Source organism: Oculina patagonica, chromosome 12, assembly GCF_052425735.1.
Source record: "Oculina patagonica isolate OP01 chromosome 12, crgOcupat, whole genome shotgun sequence".
NCBI lineage: Eukaryota > Metazoa > Cnidaria > Anthozoa > Scleractinia > Oculinidae > Oculina > Oculina patagonica.
In genome coordinates this window covers 6,311,459-6,337,023 of record NC_135769.1, presented here as the reverse complement: position 1 = coordinate 6,337,023, position 25,565 = coordinate 6,311,459, and the positions used below count along the sequence as shown (strand labels likewise).

The 25,565-nt window shown below is 38.9% G+C and overlaps 1 protein-coding gene and 1 pseudogene across 2 annotated transcripts in view; both read left to right on the top strand.

The window, feature by feature from the left end:
* The window catches only part of LOC144631780 (arylsulfatase J-like), an 82,590-nt pseudogene that overhangs the window by 18,690 nt on the left and 38,335 nt on the right, over positions 1-25,565 (top strand). The gene's annotated exons all lie outside the window — the stretch shown is intronic.
* Positions 278-22,882, top strand: LOC144632062 (uncharacterized). The gene is made up of 12 exons (XM_078490670.1): positions 278-347; positions 878-892; positions 1,561-1,892; positions 2,094-2,235; positions 5,523-5,854; positions 6,058-6,199; positions 6,447-6,775; positions 6,977-7,118; positions 17,301-17,635; positions 17,837-17,978; positions 20,125-20,961; positions 21,464-22,882. The coding sequence occupies exons 1-11, from the start codon at positions 278-280 to the stop codon at positions 20,478-20,480; spliced, it is 2,337 nt and encodes a 778-aa protein (XP_078346796.1). The 3' UTR covers positions 20,481-20,961; positions 21,464-22,882.

Below are 25,565 nucleotides of genomic sequence, written 5' to 3'. Positions count from 1 at the left end.
ATGTCCGCCCTTGAAAATATTAATTTAAGGTAAATTTTCAGATCATAGTCGTTGATCGTTACAATTCTTCATTTTAGTCGTTAAGCTTGTCCTCCGTACGCGTGCACTTGACATTTAAGGTGGCTGAACACAGTTTTCCAATCTTTGAAGTACCTATTCTTTATTTTGCACTCACGACCAAACGGTTACAGCTGATGAGCTAAAAATTGATAATTTTACAAGATAAGCTACTGCATTCATATTTTTTGCCTGCCACTTTAGATTATGATACGTTACCATGGCAACACAGCTGATTATAAAACAACCAAAAAGATTGAATTCCTTACGATTTCAGAAAATTCAGTCGGGTTAATTTTTTCATCGTTTGCGTACAACAAACATGGAGAAATTGTGAAATTTTAACATTAAACTGATAACGATTTAGCACAGGGAATTTTTATTTTTCGCTATTTTATGTTATCACGTTTTATCCTGGAGTGTTTAAAAAATTATTTGTTAAATTCCAGATTTTCTTGTAATCAGCAGTTTTCTTGCTTTCTAAAGTACAGCCTTGCAAAATTACTTAAAAATCTAACGACTGGTTCACTAGAAATCACGTCTTTCTGGTAGGACAATAAAACGCCCGATCGCAACTTTTTGATCAACTGCACACGCGCAACACTTGAATTTTGCTATTCTTTAGCTATCCTCAAAGCCTTGAGCTTGCGCGGTCGGACTCGCGTTAGCATGGAATTTAAAGAGCGCACGGAAACTGTATTTAGCCACCTAAACTCCCAAAGTCCATTCTTATTATATCAAAGGGACTAGAAGTAAGAATTGTTTATATTTTAACCTAGGCCTGTTTTTAACAAAATTTTTCTTTCTTTTCTTTCTTTAGGTCTTGTTGCTGGAGGTATGTACAAAGAATGACTGTGATGAATGTTATGGAGAAAGAAGTCGTCTATTCCATTTACTACCTTTTTATGAGTTCATCCTTTTAGTTGTCAATTTTTTGGCAAAAAAAAGTAATGGCTGTTTTCCGATGGAGTGTTACGACACGGCCAAGTACCGCGAACTATTTTATCGCAACTTGCAAAGCGGTCAATTTGTGTTTTGATCAACGGAGTTTTCATAAAGCTTCTTTTTCCGCGCGAAATTCAATCTCGAGCCCAGAGTTCCTAGCTGATAACGACTGAGATGTATTTATTAATGTTTTTCGTAACATGGCTTCGTTTCTTGTATTGCTAATGTTTACTTTGGGGGTTTTTTGTTTACACCTAATTGTAATAACGTTGTCATAAAAAAAGAAAAAAGGCAAATAGGAATTAATAAGCGTAGTCTCAAAACTGATATCATTTTCAGAAAACGCACAAATTTTTTTTACTTTCAGCACACTTGTAGTCCACTTTTTTATGCTGTTACATGATCAATTGATTTATTCGTATTTTGAGGCGTTTTGAGACCATTTCAAAATTTCGTGCATTTGCTTAATAAATTCCTATTTGACTTTCACCTTTTTTCCATTTACTGTGATAACCTTATTGCAATTAGATGTATAGAAACTGCTTTTTTATTATCAAGGATTTGAACCACCGAAACTTGAATGCCAATCAGTACTTGGAATGAAGAATGGAAAAATACCCGACAGTGCTATCACTGCTTCCTCTAGCTACAGTCAGTATCATGGTCCAGAACGAGCCAGACTCGATACGATGAGGTCGGGAAGTTACGTTGGAGCGTGGATTCCTAAATCACAGAACGGTGGACAATGGATTCAAGTAGATCTTGGAAAAATCACCAAAATAACACGTTTAGCCACGCAGGGTAGACAAAATGCAAAACAGTGGGTTAAAAGTTATTCCATCACATATAGCGTTGATGGGGGTTTATTTCTTCCTTACCATGACAATCAGGTAAATATAAGTTAGACAAGCGTTGAGATTTCTTTTAGGGACCATCTGAGTTTTGCTGTTTTCCGAGGGCGTTATACGGATATCGAAAGTGGAACCATGAAAAAAGCCACCACCCTTGAAACCATAAATAATAAACAGTCCCTTAGTTCATTTTATTTCATAGTGATGCTTTAGCGATTTTTCGCTTTTATACCTTTCTAGGTTCTCACTGGTAATAAAGACTCGAATACGATTGTTGTACATATTCTCAACCCACCCATCATTGCACGCTACATACGAATCCATCCCAAAGAGTATCATGGCTACATGGCTCTGCGATTCGAGCTCTATGGATGCACAGAAGGTAAGCAAATGATCTTAGTTACTTACTTTTTGCTTATTTTCAAGACCTTTTGAGGGGAGAGAGAGGAGGGTTGCTTTTAGAGAGAGCTGAGGCCGGGCTCATTATACAGGGGGTGGGCTGCCAGCTCGGACAGATACATAGTAATAAGGAATGACTTGCACAAACTAGTTATAACACGGTACATCCGGATTCATCCAAAAGCATGAGAACGGAACTTGACAGCTGTAGATCAAGTACTCTACCGGAATAATATTTTTAACTGTAATTGTAATTGTAATACATTTCGAAGATCAGAAGTCATTTTATTTTAACATTAATCTCCGAGATTTTACGGCTGTCATTTATCAACCTTGTTCGAAAGCTTGGTTGCGAATATGAGAAAGTGACAATCAGCAAAGAAAATGCACGAAGTTCAAGTCCAAAGTTCTTGCTGCTTTTCGCGTGATATAGCTACTGTGTTTATAATTTCAACCCGTGAGGTATTTTTGTGCTTTTCGATTTTCACGTCACTTTCTACTATTCGTAACCAAGCCGTGGAAAGTTGATCATAGGCGGCAGTAAATTCTCGGAAAATAAATGCTAAAATAAAATGACTTCTGATTTTCCTTGTGGATAACCACTTTTTAACATTTGCAAGATGAGTAATAAGGCCTAATAGTCACGAAAATGTAAAATAATGAAAAAAAAATGATCATGGGGGAAACTCAAGGAAGCATTTAAGTTTGAAGGAACATGTAGAAGAGAGTTTGAAGTTAACCCTCGGATCGTACAAGCAAAACTCAAACCCTCACCGTCGTACAAGCGGGGGGAGCTGTGACGTCATAAGAGCCGCCATCTTGGATCCGCCATCTTGGATTTCACCATTTTTGAGTTATTTTTTCAAAAATAGCTCTTAGTCGGCATGATGTTCCCGTGTAATCATTCAGTCAGTCAGTCAGTGGGTCAGTGAAGTATGTTTGTTTGTCACACCAATCAGATTTCAGGTACTATCAGAACCAATCAAATTGTAGTTTATAAGGGGGAAGCAATCTGACACAGTTGTAGTGAGCGATTTCGTTCGAAGATTTTAGATTTGTAGGAGGCGGAATTGGTGAGTTGTGAATTAACCCTGGATTAAAAACGTTTTTCGTAACGCTCCCCTACTTACAACGCACACGCCGTGAGCGAAAGGCCCAACACTAACTTGTTATTCTTCTTATTCGAGCGTACGTTTGGAGAGGCTAGCTTTCCTGACCGTAGTAAAAATTACATATAACATTTGCACAATGTAGATTTGAAGAATAATGTTGTCGTTACTTTTGCCGTCCGCTTTGCGAAGTTCGTTGGGAAATTAAGTTTGTTACGAAGTTGCCAAATAGGTTGCGAGTTCGCGAATCAAATTGTGAGCTTCGATACAAAGTTCCCAACTTCGGCCCGAATTTATTAAAACCTTCTGTAATTATGTTATCAAAAAGGGCTTTGCTACGCTAGACTGTTGGAAACAAATGTCATAAAAATGAAAAACGTTTATGTTCCGCGAGCGGTAAACATGTCTCGAACAAATTAGTCTTCCCTGTCGCGTCGCGTTGGCTTCGATTAAAATCAATTTTATATATGGGTAAACCATCCAGTTTCATCCGGTTTACAAACGCAGAAGACTTGAAATTGAAGACAGTGAAGATTATGCCTTACAGAAATCGTTAAATATGTGTTTTCATACAGAAAAGTTAAAATTTGACCAAATTTCTACATGCATAAAATTTATTTATCGGCAAATCACTTGCGTGATCGCTGATGCGAAACGTTGTCTTGCACTTCAAGCTACTTGAACCTTCCTTGACCAGTTCTAAAATCATCTAGTTCAGAAATCGCTGACTTTCGAGCAACATGTCTTGTTTCTCCTCTACCAAACTTGAAAAGTTCAGTCGGGCCGAAGTTAGGAACTTTGTATCGAAGTTCGCAATTATATTCGCAAAACTCGCAACGTAAATTGACAACTTCATAACAAAGTTTCCAATTTCCCAACAAACTTCGCAAAGCGGGCGGCAAAAGTAAACTATAAAAATCAACTGCAAAACATCTCGTTCAAACATTTAATGAACCGGTACAAGTATAAACTTTGCTGTTAAAAGCAACTACGATCGATAGCAAAAACAGACTAAGAGCGTGCCATTCCGTGACAATTTGATAACTCAATTAGTTCTTGTTTGTTGAATAGAATTTACGTTGTGAATGAACGAAAATCTTTGTTGAACAGTTCTGACAGGAAACAATTACTCCAGGTGTAGTGCGCTTTAAAGAACTTTCCCGAAGAAAGTGGTTTTTGATTTGATTCGTTTATTACTTCGTTTATTATAGTACTTTTCGTTCAATGTCTATATGGAGACGTGGCTTTTTTCTAGAAAAACAAGGGTATCGAGTTACGTTCGTTTTAAAAAACAAAGGTGCCATGTTACAAAAGTGAGAAAAACAACAATATCATGTTACAGTGTTTGGCAAAAAGCCAAAAGTATTCCGTAACAAACAAAAGAAAGGAAATGGTTACTAGAAAGCTAGCAACAAAATAACCGCTTTAAACAGAATAAGAACGTGCCATTTTGTGACATTTTGATAATTGAATTAGTTTTTGTTTTTTCAATTAAATGATGAAAATTTACGTATTGAATAAAACAGTTCTGATGTATCAAAATGCACGTGAAAATTATTTTGTTTGCAAGCAAATTTTGTGCAAAAAGTGACTCCGTGGGCTGCCATACACAAATAGCTCAACCCTTGGCATAAACCATCCCAACAGGACAATCACCCAGTTTCACCCCAAGCCACCCCATAAATTGAAAAAATAACTCCTGCACGCTTAGCGTGCCTATGTTCTTAGAAAGTCAGAAAAAACACAAATTGATGAAAGATACAAGCCAGAATGCTTATGGAATGTAAAAATAAACAAATTGTACGATTTTGTTTAAAAAAAACTGGAGAAATAAGGAAAAATGTAAAAAATGACGATTTTTGGCCAGAGCTGCTTGTAATTATGACGTTGCCATGGCGACATCAAATATCATGGACACAATACTGAAGTAAGTAAATCCTGAATGCTGAAGTGAGTAAATCCTCTTTTCAAAATTCCGAAAAAAAAAAACGAATGTGGGGGGAGGGGGATTGCATCCACCCCGCCGCCCCCTTGTACGTCCGAGGGTTAATACAACATGAAAACCAAGAATTTAAATCATTCGCAAATGGCTTGGTTACTTCTAGTGCTTATCTTTACTTTGAGCTTTTTCGTTGATATAAACTGTTTTTGTATTTACAAGGATTTGAACCACCTAAACTTGAATGCCAATCTGACCTTGGGATGAAAAATGGAAAAATACCTGACAGTGCTATCACTGCTTCCTCTAGTTACAGTCAGCATCATGGTCCAGAACGAGCCAGACTGGATACAGTGAGGTCGGGACGTTACGTTGGAGCATGGATTCCTCAATCACAGAACGGTGGACAATGGATTCAAGTAGATCTTGGAAAAATCACCAAAATAACACGTTTAGCCACGCAGGGTAGACAAGATGCAAAACAGTGGGTTAAGAGTTATTCCATCACATATAGCGTTGGCGGGGGTATATTTCTTCCTTACAATGACAATCAGGTAAATATAAGTTATATAAGCGTTGAGATTTCTTTTAGGGGCCATTTGAGTTTTCTGTTGTCCGAGGAAGTTATATGGATATCGAAAGTGGAACCATGAAAAATGCCACCACCCTTGAAACCATAAATAATAAACAGTCCCTTAGTTTATTTTTAAATTTCATAGTGGTGCTTTAGCGACTTTTCACTTTTATAATTTGTTAGGTTCTCCCTGGTAATAAAGACTCGAATACAATTGTTGGACACATTCTCGACCCACCCATCGTTGCACGCTACATACGAATCCATCCCAAAGAGTATCAAGGTTACATGGCTCTGCGATTCGAGCTCTATGGATGCACAGATGGTAAGGAAATGATCTTAGTTACTTACTTTTAGCTTATTTTCAAGACCTTTTAAGGGGAGAGAGAGGAGGGTGGCTTTTAGAGAGATCTGAGGCCGGGCTAATTATACAGGGGGTGGGCTGCCAACTCAGACTAAAACATAGTAATAAGGAACGACTTGCACAAATCAGTTATAACACTGTACATCCGGATCCAAAAACACAAGAATGAAACTTTTTCGTTAATATAAACTGTTTTTGTATTTACAAGGATTTGAACCACCTAAACTTGAATGCCAATCAGTACTTGGAATGAAGAATGGAAAAATACCTAGTGCTATCACTGCTTCCTCTAGCTACAGTCAGCATCATGGTCCAGAACGAGCCAGACTCGATACGGTGAGGTCGGGGAGTTACGTTGGAGCATGGATTCCTCAATCACAGAGCGGTGGACAATGGATTCAAGTGGATCTTAGAAAAATCACCAAAATAACACGTTTAGCCACGCAGGGTAGACAAGATGTAAAACAGTGGGTTAAGAGTTATTCCATCACATATAGCGTTGATGGGGGTTTATTTCGTCCTTACAATGACAATCAGGTAAATATAAGTTATATAAGCGTTGAACTTTCTTTTAGGGGTCATTTGAGTTTTGCTGTTGTCCGAGGGCGTTATACGGATATCGAAAGTGGAACCATGAAAAAAGCCACCACCCATGAAACCATAAATAATAAACAGTCCCTTAGTTCATTTTATTTCAAAGTGGCGCTTTAGCGACTTTTCACTTTTATACCTTTCTAGGTTCTCTCTGGTAATAAAGACTCGAATACAATTGTTGTACATATTCTCAACCCACCCATCATTGCACGCTACATACGAATCCATCCCAAAGAGTATCATGGCTACATGGCTCTGCGATTCGAGCTCTATGGATGCACAGAAGGTAGGCGAATGATCTTAGTTACTTACTTTTTGCTTATTTTCAAGACCTTTTGAGGGGAGAGAGAGGAGGGTTGCTTTTAGAGAGAGCTGAGGCCGGGCTCATGAAACAGGGGGTGGGCTGCCAGCTCGGACAGATACAAAGTAATAAGGAACGACTCGCACAAACCAGTTATAACATTGTACATCCGGATTCATCCAAAAACACGAGAACGGAACTTGGCAGCTGTAGATTAAGTACTGTACCGAAATATTATTCTTAACTTCAAGTGCCGCTACTTATTTTCATTTTTGTGCATTTTCGTGTACAATTAGAAGTTTTTACTCAACTTGCCAAATTGTAATACATTACGAAGGTGAGAAGTCACTTTATTTTAACATTTATCTCCGAGATTTTACGGCTGTTCAAAGGCTTGTTTGCCAATATGAGAAAGTGACAATCAACACAGCAAATTGCACGAAGTTCAACTCCAAAGTTCTTGCTGCATTTCGCGTGATATACAGTAAAAACCCGCGAGTAAGAACTTGATATTTAAGAACCTGTTTGGCAAAAATTTGCAAATTAGATACCATTTTTATAAGAACCTATTAAGCCTAAAATTTGGAAACAGGTTCTTATTTTCTAAAATTATTAAATGTTTACTTTTGAGAAAATATGAAAAGTCAACTATCTGGATCCTTTTTGGAGATAACTGAACCTATGCGTAAACCTTATTACACCAGATGCAATGTAATGCAAATTTTATACAAATAACTATTCAAAGTGGCTATGAGCCACTAAACTCGGAAAATTTATTATGAAACAAGAATCGAAAACAACAAACTGACAAATAGAGATTTGCTAAAACAAATGCTGTTAAACTTTCCACAATTCAGTTCACTTCACTTAGTTTCATTGTCATCTAGCTGCTCATCGAGAGCAGGCCGAAAGGGCAAGAGATAGAGTTCCCAACGGTTGCAAATTGTTTTCTTTCTTTTTATTTTTCCTTTTTGTTTTTTGAAGGTTAGGCAAAATAATATAATCATTAGAGAAAGTAAGTTTTGGTCTATTTCAAGAAAACTGACATTAATACAATATTTCGGCTGGTAGGTAAGCATGTAGTACCGTATTTATTCGGCTATAAGCCGAGACCCTAGTCTTTTAGTTTTTGGAACCAGTTAGACTCTGACAAAAAATAAACCCAAATCACTCGGCTATAAGCCGAGACCCAATTTTTCCTTCAAACTATAAAACAATCCACGTGCAGCGAATCAACATTTTCGTTAAATCACAACTATGTAATTGAAAAACAACAAATCACTGATAAAGAATGAATTTATTAACAGAACCGTGCACAAGCGTGACAAAACATTCACCTGAGTTCAGAATCCCATCTCAAATCACGCATTCTTCTGCAGTTTATAAATATCGATCATCATGCCAAAAGCTTCTGGTTTTCAAACAACGAAACCTTCAAATTAAAAGTTGTTGCCGAGGTAGAAACAGTTCAGAACAACTGCAAAATCGCCAGAGAATACGGGATGATTCCTGATGATTCAGTGAATCTTCAGTTCGTCGCAATTCGCCAGGTTGCTAGCGAAAAAATCAAGCAGATCCAGCGAGTGAATTTTAAATGTCATCAAAACGAAACGTGACTGATAAAGAATGAATTTATTAACAGAACCGTACACAAGCGTGACAAAACATTCACCTGAGTTCAGAATCCCATCTCAAATCACGCATTCTTCTGCAGTTATCGATCATCATGCCAAAAGCTTCTGGTTTTCAAACAACGAAAGTTGTTGCCGAGGAAGAAACAGTTCAGAACAACTGCAAAATCGCCAGAGAATACGGGATGATTCCTGATGATTCAGTGAATCTTCAGTTCGTCGCAATTTGCCAGGTTGCTAGCGAAAAAATCAAGCAGATCCAGCGAGTGAACTTTAAATGTCATCAAAACGAAACGTGACTGATAAAGAATGAATTTATTAACAGAACCGTACACAAGCGTGACAAAACATTCACCTGAGTTCAGAATCCCATCTCAAATCACGCATTCTTCTGCAGTTATCGATCATCATGCCAAAAGCTTCTGGTTTTCAAACAACGAAACCTTCAAATTAAAAGTTGTTGCCGAGGAAGAAACAGTTCAGAACAACTGCAAAATCGCCAGAGAATACGGAATGATTCCTAATGATTCAGTGCATCTTCAGTTCGTCGCAATTCGCCAGGTTGCTAGCGAAAAAATCAAGCAGATCCAGCGAGTGAACTTTAAATGTCATCAAAACGAAACATGTGCTGTTACCAGTATTTGTCGAGAATTCTCAATCCAATCAAACTCTTCTGAAGTGGTGTCTTTTAGCAGAGAAGTCGTGGTATTTTAAGTTTTCGCTTTTGAACAAAAATATTACATGCAGCCGATTTCTGTCAGATCGTGTTACAATGTTTACCAAGCGCGTGGGAACAACTGCTTCTGATTGGCCAGTTTCTGGTGTCGCGACAACAAGTCAAATAGATCGCTTCTGTAGCATATCAATAAAGATAGCTTCCAAACAAGTAAACAACACAGCTTCAATATGGCTGAACAACACAACACTTTATTCGCTAAGCATCCTGGGTACATATGGTGCAATAGCTTAACACAACTTCCGGTTATGTAACAGTAGTCTAAATATATTACACTGCTTCCCCCTAAAAAGAACTAGCAATGTACTTCTACTTAAGGCATAATCTACTGCTACAAGTCAAGTTTAATAACTGGTTTTCTAACCCTCTGAGATCTTCGCAAAACTAGTGGCGTGCTACTTTCAACTGTTGAAGATGCAATAGGATCCTCAGTTTCAGAGGAAGTTACACCTGGCTCGGAAATACTAACACTATCATCAGTAGCAATCTGATCACTTGACTCAGGCACCATGACCTCTGGTTCACTCACATCATCTGGTACATTATCATGCGCCTTTATCATATGATCAGTGTGGACATATCTGGTTTTGTGTCCTGTCCTAACTACATACGTTCTAGGTCCACAAACTTTAATTACAGTGCCAGGAATCCACTTATCCGTCTTAGAATTAGCCCTTGTGTTTCGTACGCGCACCCTGTCATTTCTTGTGAATGGTCTATCCCGCTTACATTTCAGATCCTTGTACATTTTCTGTTTCTCCTGTTTATCTTCAACGACCTGTGCTAGATTAGGCTTAATTAAACTTAACCTTGTTCTTAGGCGACGCTTCACCATCAACTCAGCAGGGGTAACCCCGGTTGTACTATGAGGGGTAGTGCGGTACCTGAATAGAAAATTTGCAAGTCTATGTTTCATAGACATTCCCTTTTACCCTCAAGCACTTGTTTGACCAATGCATCCTTAACGACTCTCACGGACCTCTCTGCTGCCCCATTGGATTGAGGGTGATAGGGTGGAACTAAGGTGTGCTTGATACCATTTTTGCGCATGAACTCAGAAAATTCAGTGGATGTAAATTGTGGTCCGTTGTCAGATACCACTTCTTCGGGTAGGCCATGAGTGGCAAAAATGAGACGGAGTTCATTGACAGTCCGTTCAGTAGTTGTAGAGGTCATATGTTGCACCTCAATCCACTTAGAGTGGCTATCAATTACAACAAGAAAGTAATCATTACCCTTTTGACAGAAGTCAATATGAATCCTCTGGAATGGTCTGGTTGGCCACTTCCATGGGATCAGGGGTGCACTAGGTGGGGCATTTCTAACATTTTGGCATACTGTGCAAACTCTCACTTCTTCCTCAATTTCCTGATCCATTTTTGGCCACCACATACACGTACGAGCAATTGCTTTCATACTACATATACCAGGGTGCTCCCAGTGTAGCTGCCCCAACATCTTGGTTCTAAAGATCGGTGGAATAACGACCCTAGAACCCCAAAGAACACAATCCTGTTCACAGGACAACTCATTCCTTCGGTTATGATATGGTTTCAGGGTCTCATCAGGACAACTCTCTGGCCAACCTGACATCACAAATTGATGTACTTTACTCAGTACAGGGTCCACAAGTGTTGCCTTTCCTATATCCTCTGCCGTTACTGGAAAATCATCATCAATTGCACTCACACTATAAATTGCACTCTCACTTCCTACAGTGGAATTCCCATGTGGTAACCTTGAAAGTGCATCACAATTAGCGTGGTCTTCAGATCTTTTGTACTCAATCTCATAGTCATATGCTGAGAGTACTAGGGCCCACCTCTGCATCCGTGCTGCCGCTAGTGTTGGGATAGTAGATTTTGGACTGAGAATTGCCAACAATGGTTTGTGATCAGTAATCAAAGTAAATTTACGCCCGTATAAGAACTGATGAAATTTTTTTACACCAAAAACAATTGACAACGCTTCGCGCTCAATTTGTGCATAGTTCTTTTCACTTGAACTCAGTGTCCGAGACGCATAGGCAATTGGCCTTTCCTGGCCGTCGTCCATCACATGGCTGATGACAGCTCCGAGTCCATAACTGGACGCATCACATGCAAGTCTTAGTTCACGGTTCCCATCATAATGCACCAAAAGTGCATCGCTGGTGAGACTTTGTTTACAAGCTTCGTATGCTTGCTGACACTCTTTTGTCCATACCCACTGGACACCTTTTTTTAGGAGCTCATGTAATGGTGCTAGTGTAGTTGCTAAATCAGGTAGAAATGGGTGGTAGTATTGGACCATACCCAAAAAGGATCTTAGCTCGCTTACATTCTGTGGTACTGGTGCTTTCTTTACAGCATCCACCTTCTCTTCAACTGGATGTAGGCCTTCAGCATCTATTTTCAGGCCTAAGTAGACAACTTCTGTCTTCAGGAATTCGCACTTTGGCAATTTCAAATGAATGTTATATTTGTGCAGCCTTTCCAGGACCTCAGCTAGGATTTTGATATTTTCTTGCCAACTGACACCACCAATAAGAATGTCATCCTGCTTACAAACACATTTTTCTACCCCTTGCAAAATCATATCCATTTTAGCTTGGAAAATCTTAGGCGCTGATTTAACCCCATAGGGTAATTTGGTGTAGGAATAGAGTCCTTTGTGAGTGCTTATAGTTAGGTACTCAAGGCTTTCGTTATCAACACTTAACTGCGCATATGCATGCGACAAATCAAGTTTGCTGAAAACTTTGGATCCTGAGAGGGCAGCGTACAAGTCTTGTTGGGTAGGGAGGGGATATTGTTCATCTTCTACAGCTGAGTTGATGGTTACTTTGTAGTCCCCACAAATTCTCACTGACTTGTCAGCTTTTGGTACAACTACTATTGGGCTTGCCCAGTTTGATCTTTCAGTTTTTACTATCACCCCATGCTTCTCAAGTTTATCCAACTCCTTTTCTACTTCTTCTTTCAGTGCATAGGGGACCCTTCGTGGTTTGATAAATATGGGCTTTGCACCATCTTTCATAGTGATGTGTGCTTCCAACCCTTTCATACCCTCATAGCTCTCTTCAAATAACTCACTATGTTTAGCTAAAAGATCATCAATTTGCCTTTTGGCACTAGTTGATTCACAACTTGTTACACTGAATATTTCACCCCACTCAAGCTTCACATGTTTGAGCCAATTTCGACCCAGTAAAGTAGGCTTATTCTCATAGTTAGCTACAACCATGGGCAGTGTATACTTTTGGCCCTTGTACACGACATCACATTGCATCTCCCCACACACTGCAAGGGTTTCACCCGTATAGGTTTTCAATTCAACTTTTGATGGATAAAGTGGGTAATTACTGAATTTCTGAGTATACATACTCTTACTCATTATTGAGTAATCGGCAGCAGTATCTACCTCCATTGCACATGGTGAACCATTAATGGTTGTTTCTACAGTATAACCTTTGTTGGTAGGATTATCTGTACCAACTGCGTACAAGGAATATATACCCAATTCATCATCGTCACCACACTCTTTGCGTGGTTCTAACAGAGTATGAACATTACCTTTACCCTTACTAGACTGATCTACATTTTTACTTTGGCACACCGATGCAATGTGACCGATTTTCCTACATTTATAGCATGTTGCTGACTTAAACTTACACTTTGGTGCAGCATGCTTACCACCACATCGATAACACGAAGGTTCATTAGTGTTTACAGTCTCCAGTTTGTTCACAGTTTCCAGTTTATTCACAATGCCTTCGCTGTCAACACTTGCACTGACAGGGCGGAATTCTTGGGTATTCTTCTCTGCCATCTCCATTGACTTTGCTATCTGGCAAGCTTTCTCGAAGGTAAGATCTTCGGTATTCAACAGCTTATTCTGGATTTTGGGATTGTTCAATCCGCACACAAAACGGTCTCTCAGAGCTCGATTTAAAAACTCTCCATAGTTGCAATGAATTGATAGCTTCTTCAATGCCACAATAAAGTCACTGATGGGCTCACCTGGTTTCTGGTGGCGTGTGCCGAAATGAAAACTCTCCGCAATCTCTAATGGCGCTGGATTGTAATGCTTCTCAAGTGCCTTAACAATATCAGCAAAAGGAGTGTCTCTTGGTTTTGCTGGCACCAACAGATTGCTCAGGGTAGAATATGCTTCAGGTCCAATCTCAGTCAGAAAAATAGCACGTTTCCTTTCTCTTACGGCGAGATTGGCATCCTCGTTTCCCTCGCCTGTTTCTTCTCGGATGTTATTCGCTAGGAAAAACATCTCCATTCTTTCAACATATGAGCGAAAAGTCTCTCTCTCTTGAACAAATTCGCCAACACGACCGAATAGTACATTTGCCGCCATTCCGATAGGTTGCACGTGTTGAACGACTCGAAAACTTTAGCCAGCCGACTACTGTCAAAAACACACTTTTTCCTCACACAGAGAAAATCAAGGCTTCGTAGGGTTTCTCATGCGTCTTAGTGCATGTAGAGTGTAAGATCCTCGTCGCCAAAATGTAGCATATCAATAAAGATAGCTTCCAAACAAGTAAACAACACAGCTTCAATATGGCTGAACAACACAACACTTTATTCGCTAAGCATCCTGGGTACATATGGTGCAATAGCTTAACACAACTTCCGGTTATGTAACAGTAGTCTAAATATATTACAGCTTCCTTCTTGACCCTTCTTCTCTTGAAAAGTCACGTAAGCAGTGACTTCAGTGAAGAAAGGAACTGAAGGAAAGGAACAGAAACAGACTCAGGCAGAAAACTTCATTCCTAACGTTGCTTCATTAAACCAAATGGATTTTAAGGAGCCGCCACTAAAATAAAAGGTAATGACCAATAATAAATACAAACGCTTGTTAATTTTCGTTTGTTGATGACCGCTCGGCTTATAGATGAATATTTCATTCAAATTGAACTCTTTTCTAGTACCATCTAATTTTTTTCGGAAATACTCGGCGATAAATCGAACCCCTAATTTTGTTGAGTTTTAACCAGTTCTCAGTAAGATTTGGTGAAAATATATCGTCTTTGTGTACTTCATATATGCGCATGCGTTCAGCACAAAATTCCGTGTGCTTGGGTCTACGCCTGGAAGAATGCATACCACAAGGAGAACATTTGGTTTTCAGAAACAAATATATAGCCTTTGTGTACTTCGTATAAAGTAACACAGATAGAGGTCGCATTTTAGCCAACCCCCTACCCGCTTCACAAGATTAATTGATTAATTCAATTTGATATTAATTAATTAATTCAATTAAAATGTTTACAGGAATCGATGGCAGGAGGGAAGGAGTGAAGGAGGGAAGGAGGGAAGGAGTGAAATCGGCCCGCTCACCAAAACTCGGAATTTTCCGAGTTAAAAAGGCTCAATACCACTTAAATCTCTATTTAACAACATTGAATTTTTTCCCTCAGAAATTTTAAACCTATTAAGAACCTAATAAGCCTAAATTTGAGTTAAAAACCCTTTATGTAAGAACCTGTTTAGGCTAATCTAAAAAACGATAGGTTCTTACTAGCGGGTTGTTACTGTAGTAACTGTGATAATTTATAATTTCAACCCGTGAGGTAATTTGTGCTTTTGACGTCACTTTCTACTATTCGCAACCAAGCCGTGGATAGTTGATAATAGGCAGTAGTAATAAAATTCTCGGGAAAAGATGTTAAAATAAAATGACCTCTGATTTTCCTTGTGGATAAACACTTTAAAATTTGCAAGATGAGTCAAAAAAGCCTAATAGTCACGAAAATGTAAAATAATGAAAAAAATGATGATGGGGAAAATTCAAGGAAGCATTTTAGTTTGGCATAAAGAATAATAAAAATAATTAGCTTTATTTAGACACGGTAAGGATTAAAGCTATAAGCTTGTGGGGCCGTGTATTCCTGATCGAATTGAAATTTGGAAGTGTTGGTTTTTGAGGAGGAAGGAAAACCGAATGACCCGGAGAAAACCCCTCGGAGCAAGGACGAGAACCAACAACAAACTCAACCCACATATGACACCGGGCCGGAACGTGTATATGAGAGTTTGAAGTTAATACGAAACGTTTGAGAATCAAAGATAATTTGCACACAACGGTAAACCAGATTTATCTCGTTCATGTCAAGGCATTATATGTGGCGAGTACGTGTTCTTGTTGTCACGTCCGCCATGCTTAGCTGATAACTGATGACGACTATAATGTTTTTATTGCTGATTTTTACAGTCACGCAATCAATAAATAAATATAATTCGAAACCATTCAACTATAGAAGCTATTATTATATGTCTACAATAGTACGCGCGCTCTGATTAGCTGCTGAGCGGGCATTATTTTCTTGTAATGACCGGGCATTATGAAAATTTTTCTCGGCTCAACGGTTTTTTGAGTTGTGAGTAAAAGCTACTAGCGAGGGGGCAAAAACAACAAAAAATGCCGACAAAATATAACTATCTTTTCAATAACTGAAAGAAAAATATAAGCATACCGATACTTCTTAGTATGAGCGACGAAGAGAGTCACAGAGAGCGAGAGCGAGTTTTACATCCAGTGTTTTTTCCCTTGATTATACTCTTTTTTGAATAGTGTTTAAAGGCCATATAATAAATAACTTATTAACCTCGGCCATTACAGGGGAATCTCAGACCTCGACCTTGATGTATTGACCTCGCTGTCGCTCGGTCAATACATCACGGCCTCGGTCTGAGATTCCCCTGTAATGACCTCACTCTCGGTTAATAAGTAGTATTGAATTTCAAATATTATAGAAGACTGAATAAATAATCAATTTCTCCAAGACTCAGGTCTGTGCGGTGTACAATTCGCGAGTTGTTTGCTGAAAGTTTCCACACAAATTTTTTAAAGCTCAGTACGGAGACGCCATATTTGTTCCCTTCTGAGGGACACAAATATATGGCCGCCGCGATGTCAGAGAAATTAAACCATCTGGAACTAAATATTGCTATAATAGCGACTACTTTGGGCTCATGTGCTAGTATACTTTCGCACAAAAAGTACTTATTATACTTGAAAAAAAAAACTGGTATCTTTACTTTGAACTTTTTTTTAATTTTTACTATTAATTTTTTTATTCTTATTTAGTATGTTTCTATCTTTCAGGGGAGATTTATAAATAAGGCTAACATGGCTTGGTTACTTCTAGTGCTTATCTTTACTTTGAGCTTTTTCGTTGATATAAACTAGGGCTTTCCACAAGTTGCTCGAGATTTCCCAAAAAGTTGCCCGTAATTTCTCAAAAAGTTGCTCAAAAGTTGCTCCAAAAATCCAAAAAAGTTGCTTCTGATAATAAAAGTTGCTCGAAAGTTGCTCCAAAAAATCCAAAACGCTGCTTCTAATCAAGATAATTTCTTTAAATGTATGCTAATTTCCCTTTGATGGTTAGATTTCTAAACAAAACAAAGATTTCTAAGCAGTTTTATGCAATTTTACAGCAAAATAAATATCTAAATAACATATCGAGGGGAAAATTTGTAAAATGATGACGTCATGTTTGCTGAGGAGTTTTTGTAATGTTTAAATGCAGAATGAGCCGAAAGTTGAAACGTCTTCAGACGTTTCTCGAAAATCTTCGTCAAACTTCGTAAATCTTCGGAATCGTTCGTTGGCCTTTGAAAAACACTCGGATAATCTTCGGAGATCTTCGGTCTGAAAATTGCCCAAAATGCAAAAAGTTGCTCGAGAGGAAAAAAGTTGCTCGAAGGGGAAAAAGTTGCTCGAAACATGAAAAGTTGCCAAAAAGTTGCCGAGCAACTTGTGGAAAGCCCTAATATAAACTGTTTTTGTATTTACAAGGATTTGAACCACCGAAACAGCTGGAATGCCAATCAGTACTGGGAATGAAAAATGGAAAAATACCCCACGGTGCTATCACTGCTTCCTCTAGCTACAGTCAGCATCATGGTCCAGAACGAGCCAGACTCGATACAGTGAGGTCGGGAAGTTACGTTGGAGCCTGGATTCCTAAGTCGCAGAACGGTGGACAATGGATTCAAGTAGATCTTGGAAAAATCACCAAAATAACACGTTTAGCCACGCAGGGTAGACAAGATGCAAAACAGTGGGTTAAAAGTTATTCCATCACATATAGCGTTGATGGAGGTTTATTTCTTCCTTACAATGACAATCAGGTAAATATAAGTTATATGAGCGTTGAGATCTCTTTTAGGGGCCATTTGAGTTTTGCTGTTGTCCGAGGGCGTTATATGGATATCGAAGTGGAACCATGAAAAATGCCACCACCCATGAAACCATAACTAATAAACAGTCCCTTAGTTCATTTTTAAATTTTATAGTGGTGCTTTAGCGACTTTTCGCTTTTATCTTTCTAGGTTCTCCCTGGTAATAAAGACTCGAATACAATTGTTGTACATATTCTCGACCCACCCATCATTGCACGCTACATACGAATCCATCCCAAAGAGTATCATGGCTACATGGCTCTGCGATTCGAGCTCTATGGATGCACAGAAGGTAAGCAAATGATCTTAGTTAGGCCCGGGTCGCACATGAGACAAACATTTGAAATGTTGCAAGATGTTGAGGACAATGTTTGTCTCGAAACTTGTCCGAGACAATTTGAATTGTTGTATTTAGGGTCGCACTTGGACACACGTACACAAAACTACCCGTCACTTGATACTGTGTTAATTTCGCAGCAAAAATAATATTCAAAAGGGAGAGACAAACCGGTCGCATTCAATCAAATCAAAGCAAATTTTTGTTTCTACCTTCTTAATGCGAGCGTTCGTAACGATGTCGAATCGAAGCTCATATAAAAGAAAGCGTGCCGCCGTATAAAGCGGAAAATTATGAGCAAATTGCTGTGCATCATAATTCGGACTACGGCAACAGAACAGTTGCTCTGGCCTATACCGATCTTTCCTTTCATTTGGATTATCTTACGAGGTCTCTTTTCCAAAATAACGGAAATATTCCGTCAAAGACCGCTTGAATTCGTATTCATGACTAGACAGTAAAATGTGAAGCCATTGAGCGAACAATTTTTTAAGGATCACTGAACTGATTGACACTTTTGTCACAAGAAAAACAATTTTTGTTTGTTGTTCGTAAAAAGTCCTGCGTTGAGGCAGGACGACGGCTTCTTTGAAGATTTGTCTCCGTGGACAAGTTTTTGTCCGCGTAGGGACAAGTAGGTCGCACTTGGCGTGGTCAACTGATGACAGGAATCTGACAATTTTTTTGGTTATCAAAATAAACTTGTCCCGATTTTGTCCCAAGTGCGACCCGGGCCTTACTTACTTTTTGCTTATTTTCAAGACCTTTTGAGGGGAGAGAGAGGAGGGTGGCTTTTAGAGAGAGCTGAGGCCGGGCTCATTATACAGGGGGTGGGCTGCCAGCTCGGACAGATACATAGTAATAAGGAATGACTTGCACAAACCAGTTATAACACGGTACATCCGGATTCATCCAAAAGCATGAGAACGGAACTTGACAGCTGTAGATCAAGTACTCTACCGGAATAATATTTTTAACTTCAAGTACCCCTATGATACTTTTTAAATATTTTTATTTTTGTGCATTTTCGTGTACAATTAGAAGTTTTTACTCAACTTGCCAAATTGTAATACATTACGAAGGTGAGAAGTCACTTTATTTTAACATTTATCTCCGAGATTTTACGGCTGTCATTTGTCAACCTTGTTCGAAAGCTTGGTTGCGAATATGAGAAAGTGACAATCAGCAAAGAAAATGCACGAAGTTCAAGTCCAAAGTTCTTGCTGCTTTTCGCACGATATAGCTACTGTGATTATAATTTCAACACGTGAGGTATTTTTGTCCTTTTCGATTTTCACGTCACTTTCTACTATTCGTAACCAAGCCGTGGAAAGTTGATCATAGGCGGCAGTAAATTCTCGGAAAATAAATGCTAAAATAAAATGACTTCTGATTTTCCTTGTGGATAACCACTTTTTAACATTTGCAAGATGAGTAATAAAGCCTAATAGTAAAAAAAAAAATGATCATGGGGGAAACTCAAGGAAGCATTTAAGTTTGAAGGAACATGTAGAAGAGAGTTTGAAGTTAACCCTCGGATCGTACAAGCAAAACTCAAACCCTCACCGTCGTACAAGCGGGGGGAGCTGTGACGTCATGTGACGTCACATGACGTCATAAGAGCCGCCATCTTGGATCCGCCATCTTGGATTTCACCATTTTCTTAGAAAGTCAGAAAAAACACAAATTGATGAAAGATACAAGCCAGAATGCTTATGGAATGTAAAAATAAACAAATTGTACGATTTTGTTTAAAAAAAACTGGAGAAATAAGGAAAAATGTAAAAAATGACGATTTTTGGCCAGAGCTGCTTGTAATTATGACGTTGCCATGGCGACATCAAATATCATGGACACAATACTGAAGTAAGTAAATCCTGAATGCTGAAGTGAGTAGATCCTCTTTTCAAAATTCCGAAAAAAAAAACGAATGTGGGGGGAGGGGGATTGCATCCACCCCGCCGCCCCCTTGTACGTCCGAGGGTTAATACAACATGAAAACCAAGAATTAAAATAATTTCGTAACATGGCTTGGTTACTTCTAGTTCTTATCTTTACTTTGAGCTTTTTCGTTGATATAAACTGTTTTTGTATTTACAAGGATTTGAACCACCTAAACTTGAATGCAAATCAGTACTTGGAATGAAGAATGGAAAAATACCCGACAGTGCTATCACTGCTTCCTCTAGCTACAGTCAGCATCATGGTCCAGAACGAGCCAGACTCGATACAGTGAAGTCGGGGAGTTACGCTGGAGCGTGGATTCCTAAATCACAGAATGGTGGACAATGGATTCAAGTGGATCTTGGAGAAATTACAAAGATAACTGGTTTAGCCACTCAAGGTAGAGAAGATGCAAAACAGTGGGTTAAAAGTTATTCCATCTCATATAGCGTTGGTGGTGGTATATTCGTTCCTTACAATGACAACCAGGTAAAAATAAGAGTCTATAAATAGATAAAGGTAAAAAAGAAATACTTCACTGCACTGTGTATCCGACTATAGTAACTTCAGCCCCTTCTCGTTTACTTGTCCCATACTTAAGATAACCTATCCTTGTTTATGAAGCTTTGAAACGTTGAATAAGGTCACTTATTTATTTACAAACTAAATTTCACGATTTCTTTTAGATAGGGGCCATTTGAGTTTTGCTGTTGTCCGGGAAAGTCATAAGGATATCGAAAGTGGAACCATAAAAAATGCCGCCGCCTCAGAAACCATAAATAATGAGCATTCCCTTATTTCACTTTATTTCATAGTTGTGCTTTTGCTACTTTTCGCTTTAAACCTTGCTAGGTACTCCCTGGTAATACAGACTGGAATGGAATTGTTGGACACATTCTCGACCCACCCATCATTGCACGCTACATACGAATCCATCCCAAAGAGTATCAAAGTTACATGGCTCTGCGATTCGAGCTCTATGGATGCACAGAAGGTAAGCAAATTATCTTATTTCCTTTGCCTACTTTTCAAGATGGGAGTCAGCAGGGTGGCTTTTGCAGAGAGGGCTCTTTAGACAGGGGAAGGGGGCTAACACGGACAGATACACAGTAACAAGAAGAAAACTGCACAAACCAGTTATAACAATGTACATCCGGATTCATCCAACAATATGGAATACTCATGTCTCCAACTGAGACAACTACATTTAACGATTGCAGATCAGCCAGGTACCGGAACATTATTCTTTTAAATAAACGGTCGAGAATCAAAAATAATTGGTACACAAAGGCAAACCAGATTTATCTCGTTCATGAGAGCAAGCTAAGGCACTGTGTGATGAGAACGTGTTCCTGTTGTCACGTCCGCCGTGCCTAGCTGATGACGTCTGAATTTTTTTTATCGAAATCGTTCGTAACATGGCTTAGTTACATGTAGTGCTTATCTTTATCATTTTGATCTTTTATGTTTTTATAAACTGTTCTTGTATTTACAAGGATTTGAACCACCTAAACTTGAATGCCAATCTGACCTTGGGATGAAAAATGGAAAAATACCCAACAGTGCTATCACTGCTTCCTCTAGCTACAGTCAGTATCATGGTCCAGAACGAGCCAGACTCGATACGATGAGGTCGGGAAGTTACGTTGGAGCATGGATTCCTGAATCACAGGACCGTGAGGACGGTGGACAATGGATTCAAGTCGATCTCGGAAATATCACCAAGATAACCCGTTTAAACACTCAGGGAAGACAAGATGCATCTCAATGGGTTAAAAGTTATTTCATCACATATAGCGTTGGTGGAGGTATATTCTTTCCTTACAATGACAGTCAGGTAAATACAACTGCACAATGTATATCCGACTTAAGTAAATTCTCAGCTCCGACTATTGCATTTCTAGCTCTCTGATTGGCTCAAAAACTCTGACTATTAGCCATTAGTCGGAGTTTTTCCTAATATGGAAAATAGTGCGCCAAGTTTAAAACTTTCCGCACGAAGTTTTTAACTTCAGCTCTCCATAATGGCCGATACTGGCAGGTTTAGGAGCTGTCACCCACTAAAATTCAAGAGATATTAGACAATGCTGTTCCAGAAAAAACGAAGAAAGCCACAAAGTTCGGCATTAACATATTTAATGGTACGTATCTGAGAATTTCATTCAAAAACTAGCAAGAATTGTCTCGTTCACTGTCGATGTTTTAATAATTTTGTAGCCGCGTAACAACGACGAAAAGTCTCACCTCTTTAATACAGAATAAAACAGCGTTGCCCGCCCGTAACCATATTTATCATATGACCCGTACGGACCCGCGCGCAATTTCCTTGGAAAACCATATGAAAAAAAGTCCCGTATGAGGGCCGTACGCCTCGCTCTAGCAGGGCCGGAAAAAGCCGTACGGCCCTACTAGAAATGCGTACGGCCCCGCTACTGCCGCGAGATGCCGAAATTTGAACCAGTTGATTCCACAGCTTTGAATTCAGATGAACGATAGTAAAGATTTTTTAAAAAGCAAAGAATTTCCAACATGTTTAATTTATTAAAACTTTACTATCTAGAAAGCGCTGTAGTTTGAAAGCATGTTTAAATTAAACTTGGCAAATGAGGAAGAAATACTCCTGACAACAACAATAAAATCGAAATAAAAGCCGTCAAAAAACAACATAATCGGACAAAGACCTGAAAGACGTATCCTGGTTTAAGTCATGATAAACGTTGCGGAAAAATGCAAATGCGAAGTAAACTCAAATTTCTCTTTCTGCTGCGTAATAAGATTCACAGCAAACAAAATGCGAGTACATGTTTAGGACTAACCTGACGTTCATGAATCCTACGATCCGTGGTAAACAAAACAACTTGAAGCCGAAGGGAAACGAAGCGAAGCAAAATCCTGAACTGCCAGTACAATCCTTTTCCAAGTCTTTACGTAGTTTCACAGATTAAGATCTAATGCTGTTTTAACATCGAAAATCCTTCTTGGTGGAAAATTGATTAATTAATCTTCTCGTTCAAACCAATTGTGAATTTCGGCTCAGAAGAAACGTCGCTAATTCTTCGTTGAGAGACGAGCACGACTAGCCGAAACGTTTCCTTTGAAATTTCTGCTAACTGCAATCATGTACGAGGAATTTAGTCGGATTTAAATCTTCTTGGAATGGAGCTAAAACTAGAAGATTTGGTTGACAACTTAACAGAAGTTCAAAAACTTTGTACGCAAATCGCAGTTCAAATGCACTTAACTGGCTTCCCAAACAAATTACGAGCTACCATTGGCTTTTCAAAATGCGCGCGAAACGGGCCGCCGCGTCTGTATGATCTGTATCCACGAAAGAAAAACAAACAAAAACAAATCAGTGGTCATATGATAAAATGCTTATTGACTGAGTTAGGTCGGGCCGGACGGGAAAATATTTGGCTCTCGGTCAGGACGCACGGACCTCGCTGCGCTCGGTCCGTACGTCCTGACCTCGAGCCAAATATTTTCCCGTCCGGCCCTCCCACTCAGTCAATAAGTACATATTATTTTTTTCTCAAGCATCTCAGCGGTCCGGAATCCTGAATCCTTTAATCTGATTGGCTAATTGCGCGCGCTCCAGCGGTCCGGTTTTTCTCATCCGGACCCCGCATACGGACCGCTCACGGCGCGAAATCATTTTGCACCTTTGAGTCTAACGAACACATGAAAGTTTTGCTCTCCAAAGACAAAAATAGCCTCACCATCCATTGTTAATGCTAAAGGACAAAAAAGCAGTGGAATTAAAGGCCTCAAAGTTCTTCAAAAGGCGAGGTATTTATTTATTTCTCAACAAAATCGAGTTGTAGTTTACCGTTCGCAGTTAGCCGTTGTTTTTTTCAAAACAAAATTTGTTCATCTCGCAATGATTTTCACGCCATTGCGGTAAAATTCATTCGGTTTTTTAGACTCTATCTATGTGCTAAACTGCATTGTTTATCTGTCACTTTTTGCTTAAACAGAACACTATTTACCATCATTCAAGGAAATGAGATTCTTTGATTAAAAACGGACAAATTAATTATCACAATATTGTGCCGTACGTAGACGCTACGCATTTCATTTAGTGTGTCACTGTTTATCAGAATAAGAATCAACGCAGAGATTATTTATTTGTTAAATACAAGTGTATTAATAGCTTGTTAAACTGCTTTTCGGTCAAAGAGTATTTTTAAATCAGAAAAATAGGCTTAGCAAAGTTGCAAAGCTTCTGTCAAGACTTTTCAAAACATTTAAGCTTATAGGGAATTGTTCGGGAAGCCGAAATCGATTTTAAAGTGTTAGGTTTTGTGGGATATTTGTGCTATATTGTAGTATGGCTTCATTTACTTTTCTAGATTTTCTGCAGTGTAAATTAAGCTGAACATTTCTTGAGTACGGTTCATTTTAAGCGAAGCTATTTTATTCGGAATTTAAATGTTTGTCTTGCTTAACCCTTTAACTACCAATCGTACAAATTTGTACGAAAAACACCAGCAGTAATTAAAAAATCTCTAGCCTTTACATATCTGGACACATGATAGTAATGATTGCTTTTTATGGCAAAGTGATAACTTTCATAGCTTTAAAAGCCAACTAACTGACTACAACTCTTGATTTCCGTTGCATATGGTTGTTTGTTCAGCAGCAAATCCGAAAATGCCCGTTTTCTACCTAACAGGACAACAGCAAAAAACACACATCTTTGCTTCCTTTTTTTTATGAAAAAAATAATTCTGACTTCAAAAATATACATTTGCAGCAAACTTCAACCTTATTTCTTTCCGTTCACCAAGGAAATCTCCCATCAATCATTCAGCAGACTCAGCAATTACTATTCGATTAGAGCTATGCTTGCAAACCTGTAATTTCCTTATTGGTGACCAAAAGGGATGCTTGGGAAAAACAGTCATGGCGGCGGCACGGAAGTCTACCTACCTCTTTTCCATACATTTTTTATAAGTGTCGAGCCACTCAATCCTGCCGGCAAAATTTTGCACCGATTGCATTCTTTTGAAGTCAGAATTCGTCCAAATTGCCATGGCAGGTCTTGGAATCCACCCACAAAACGGCCAGAGAGACAACTTTACTCATGAACCGCTATCTTACGATTCGAACATTTTTGGCGTTCCAATCAAGACAAAATCGTCTCTCACCTCTGGTTTCTTTCAGACGCTGGCCTCTACCCACCATTCTAGCTTAATGATGCCAGCCTGGGGGCTTCTGCAGTGAAAAATGACTCCAAAAATCACTTATAAATACAATACGTGCCAAATCAAAGCCCAACAGCTCGCCTATGAAGTAAGGATGGGCCGATACTCGATACCAAATATTCGATACACCGATATTTTGACAATTTTGAAAAGTATCGATACTTTCGACAAATATCGCACTTTCGATACGCTTTCGATACTGCACACGTGACCTGAGCCTGCGGTCTTCTGGTCAGCACCTCAGGTTTAAAAAATGCAATTTGCTCAAACAAATATTGATGTCCTTGTCAAAATTTGAATTTTTCTTACCTTGACTTGATGTCCACACATTGAAGATGCAACAGTGAAACAAAAAGACCAAAAATCAACATTCTAGGCTACTGTTTATAAT

Excerpts from the sequence above, each read along its gene's own strand:
- LOC144632062 (XM_078490670.1), top strand. The coding sequence starts at position 278 with ATGGCAACACAGCTGATTATAAAACAACCAAAAAGATTGAATTCCTTA. Across the intron at positions 5,855-6,057 it reads TTCCTTACAATGACAATCAG|GTTCTCCCTGGTAATAAAGA; the intron begins GTAAATATAAGT and ends ATAATTTGTTAG. Across the intron at positions 17,979-20,124 it reads GCTCTATGGATGCACAGAAG|GATTTGAACCACCTAAACTT; the intron begins GTAAGCAAATGA and ends TGTATTTACAAG.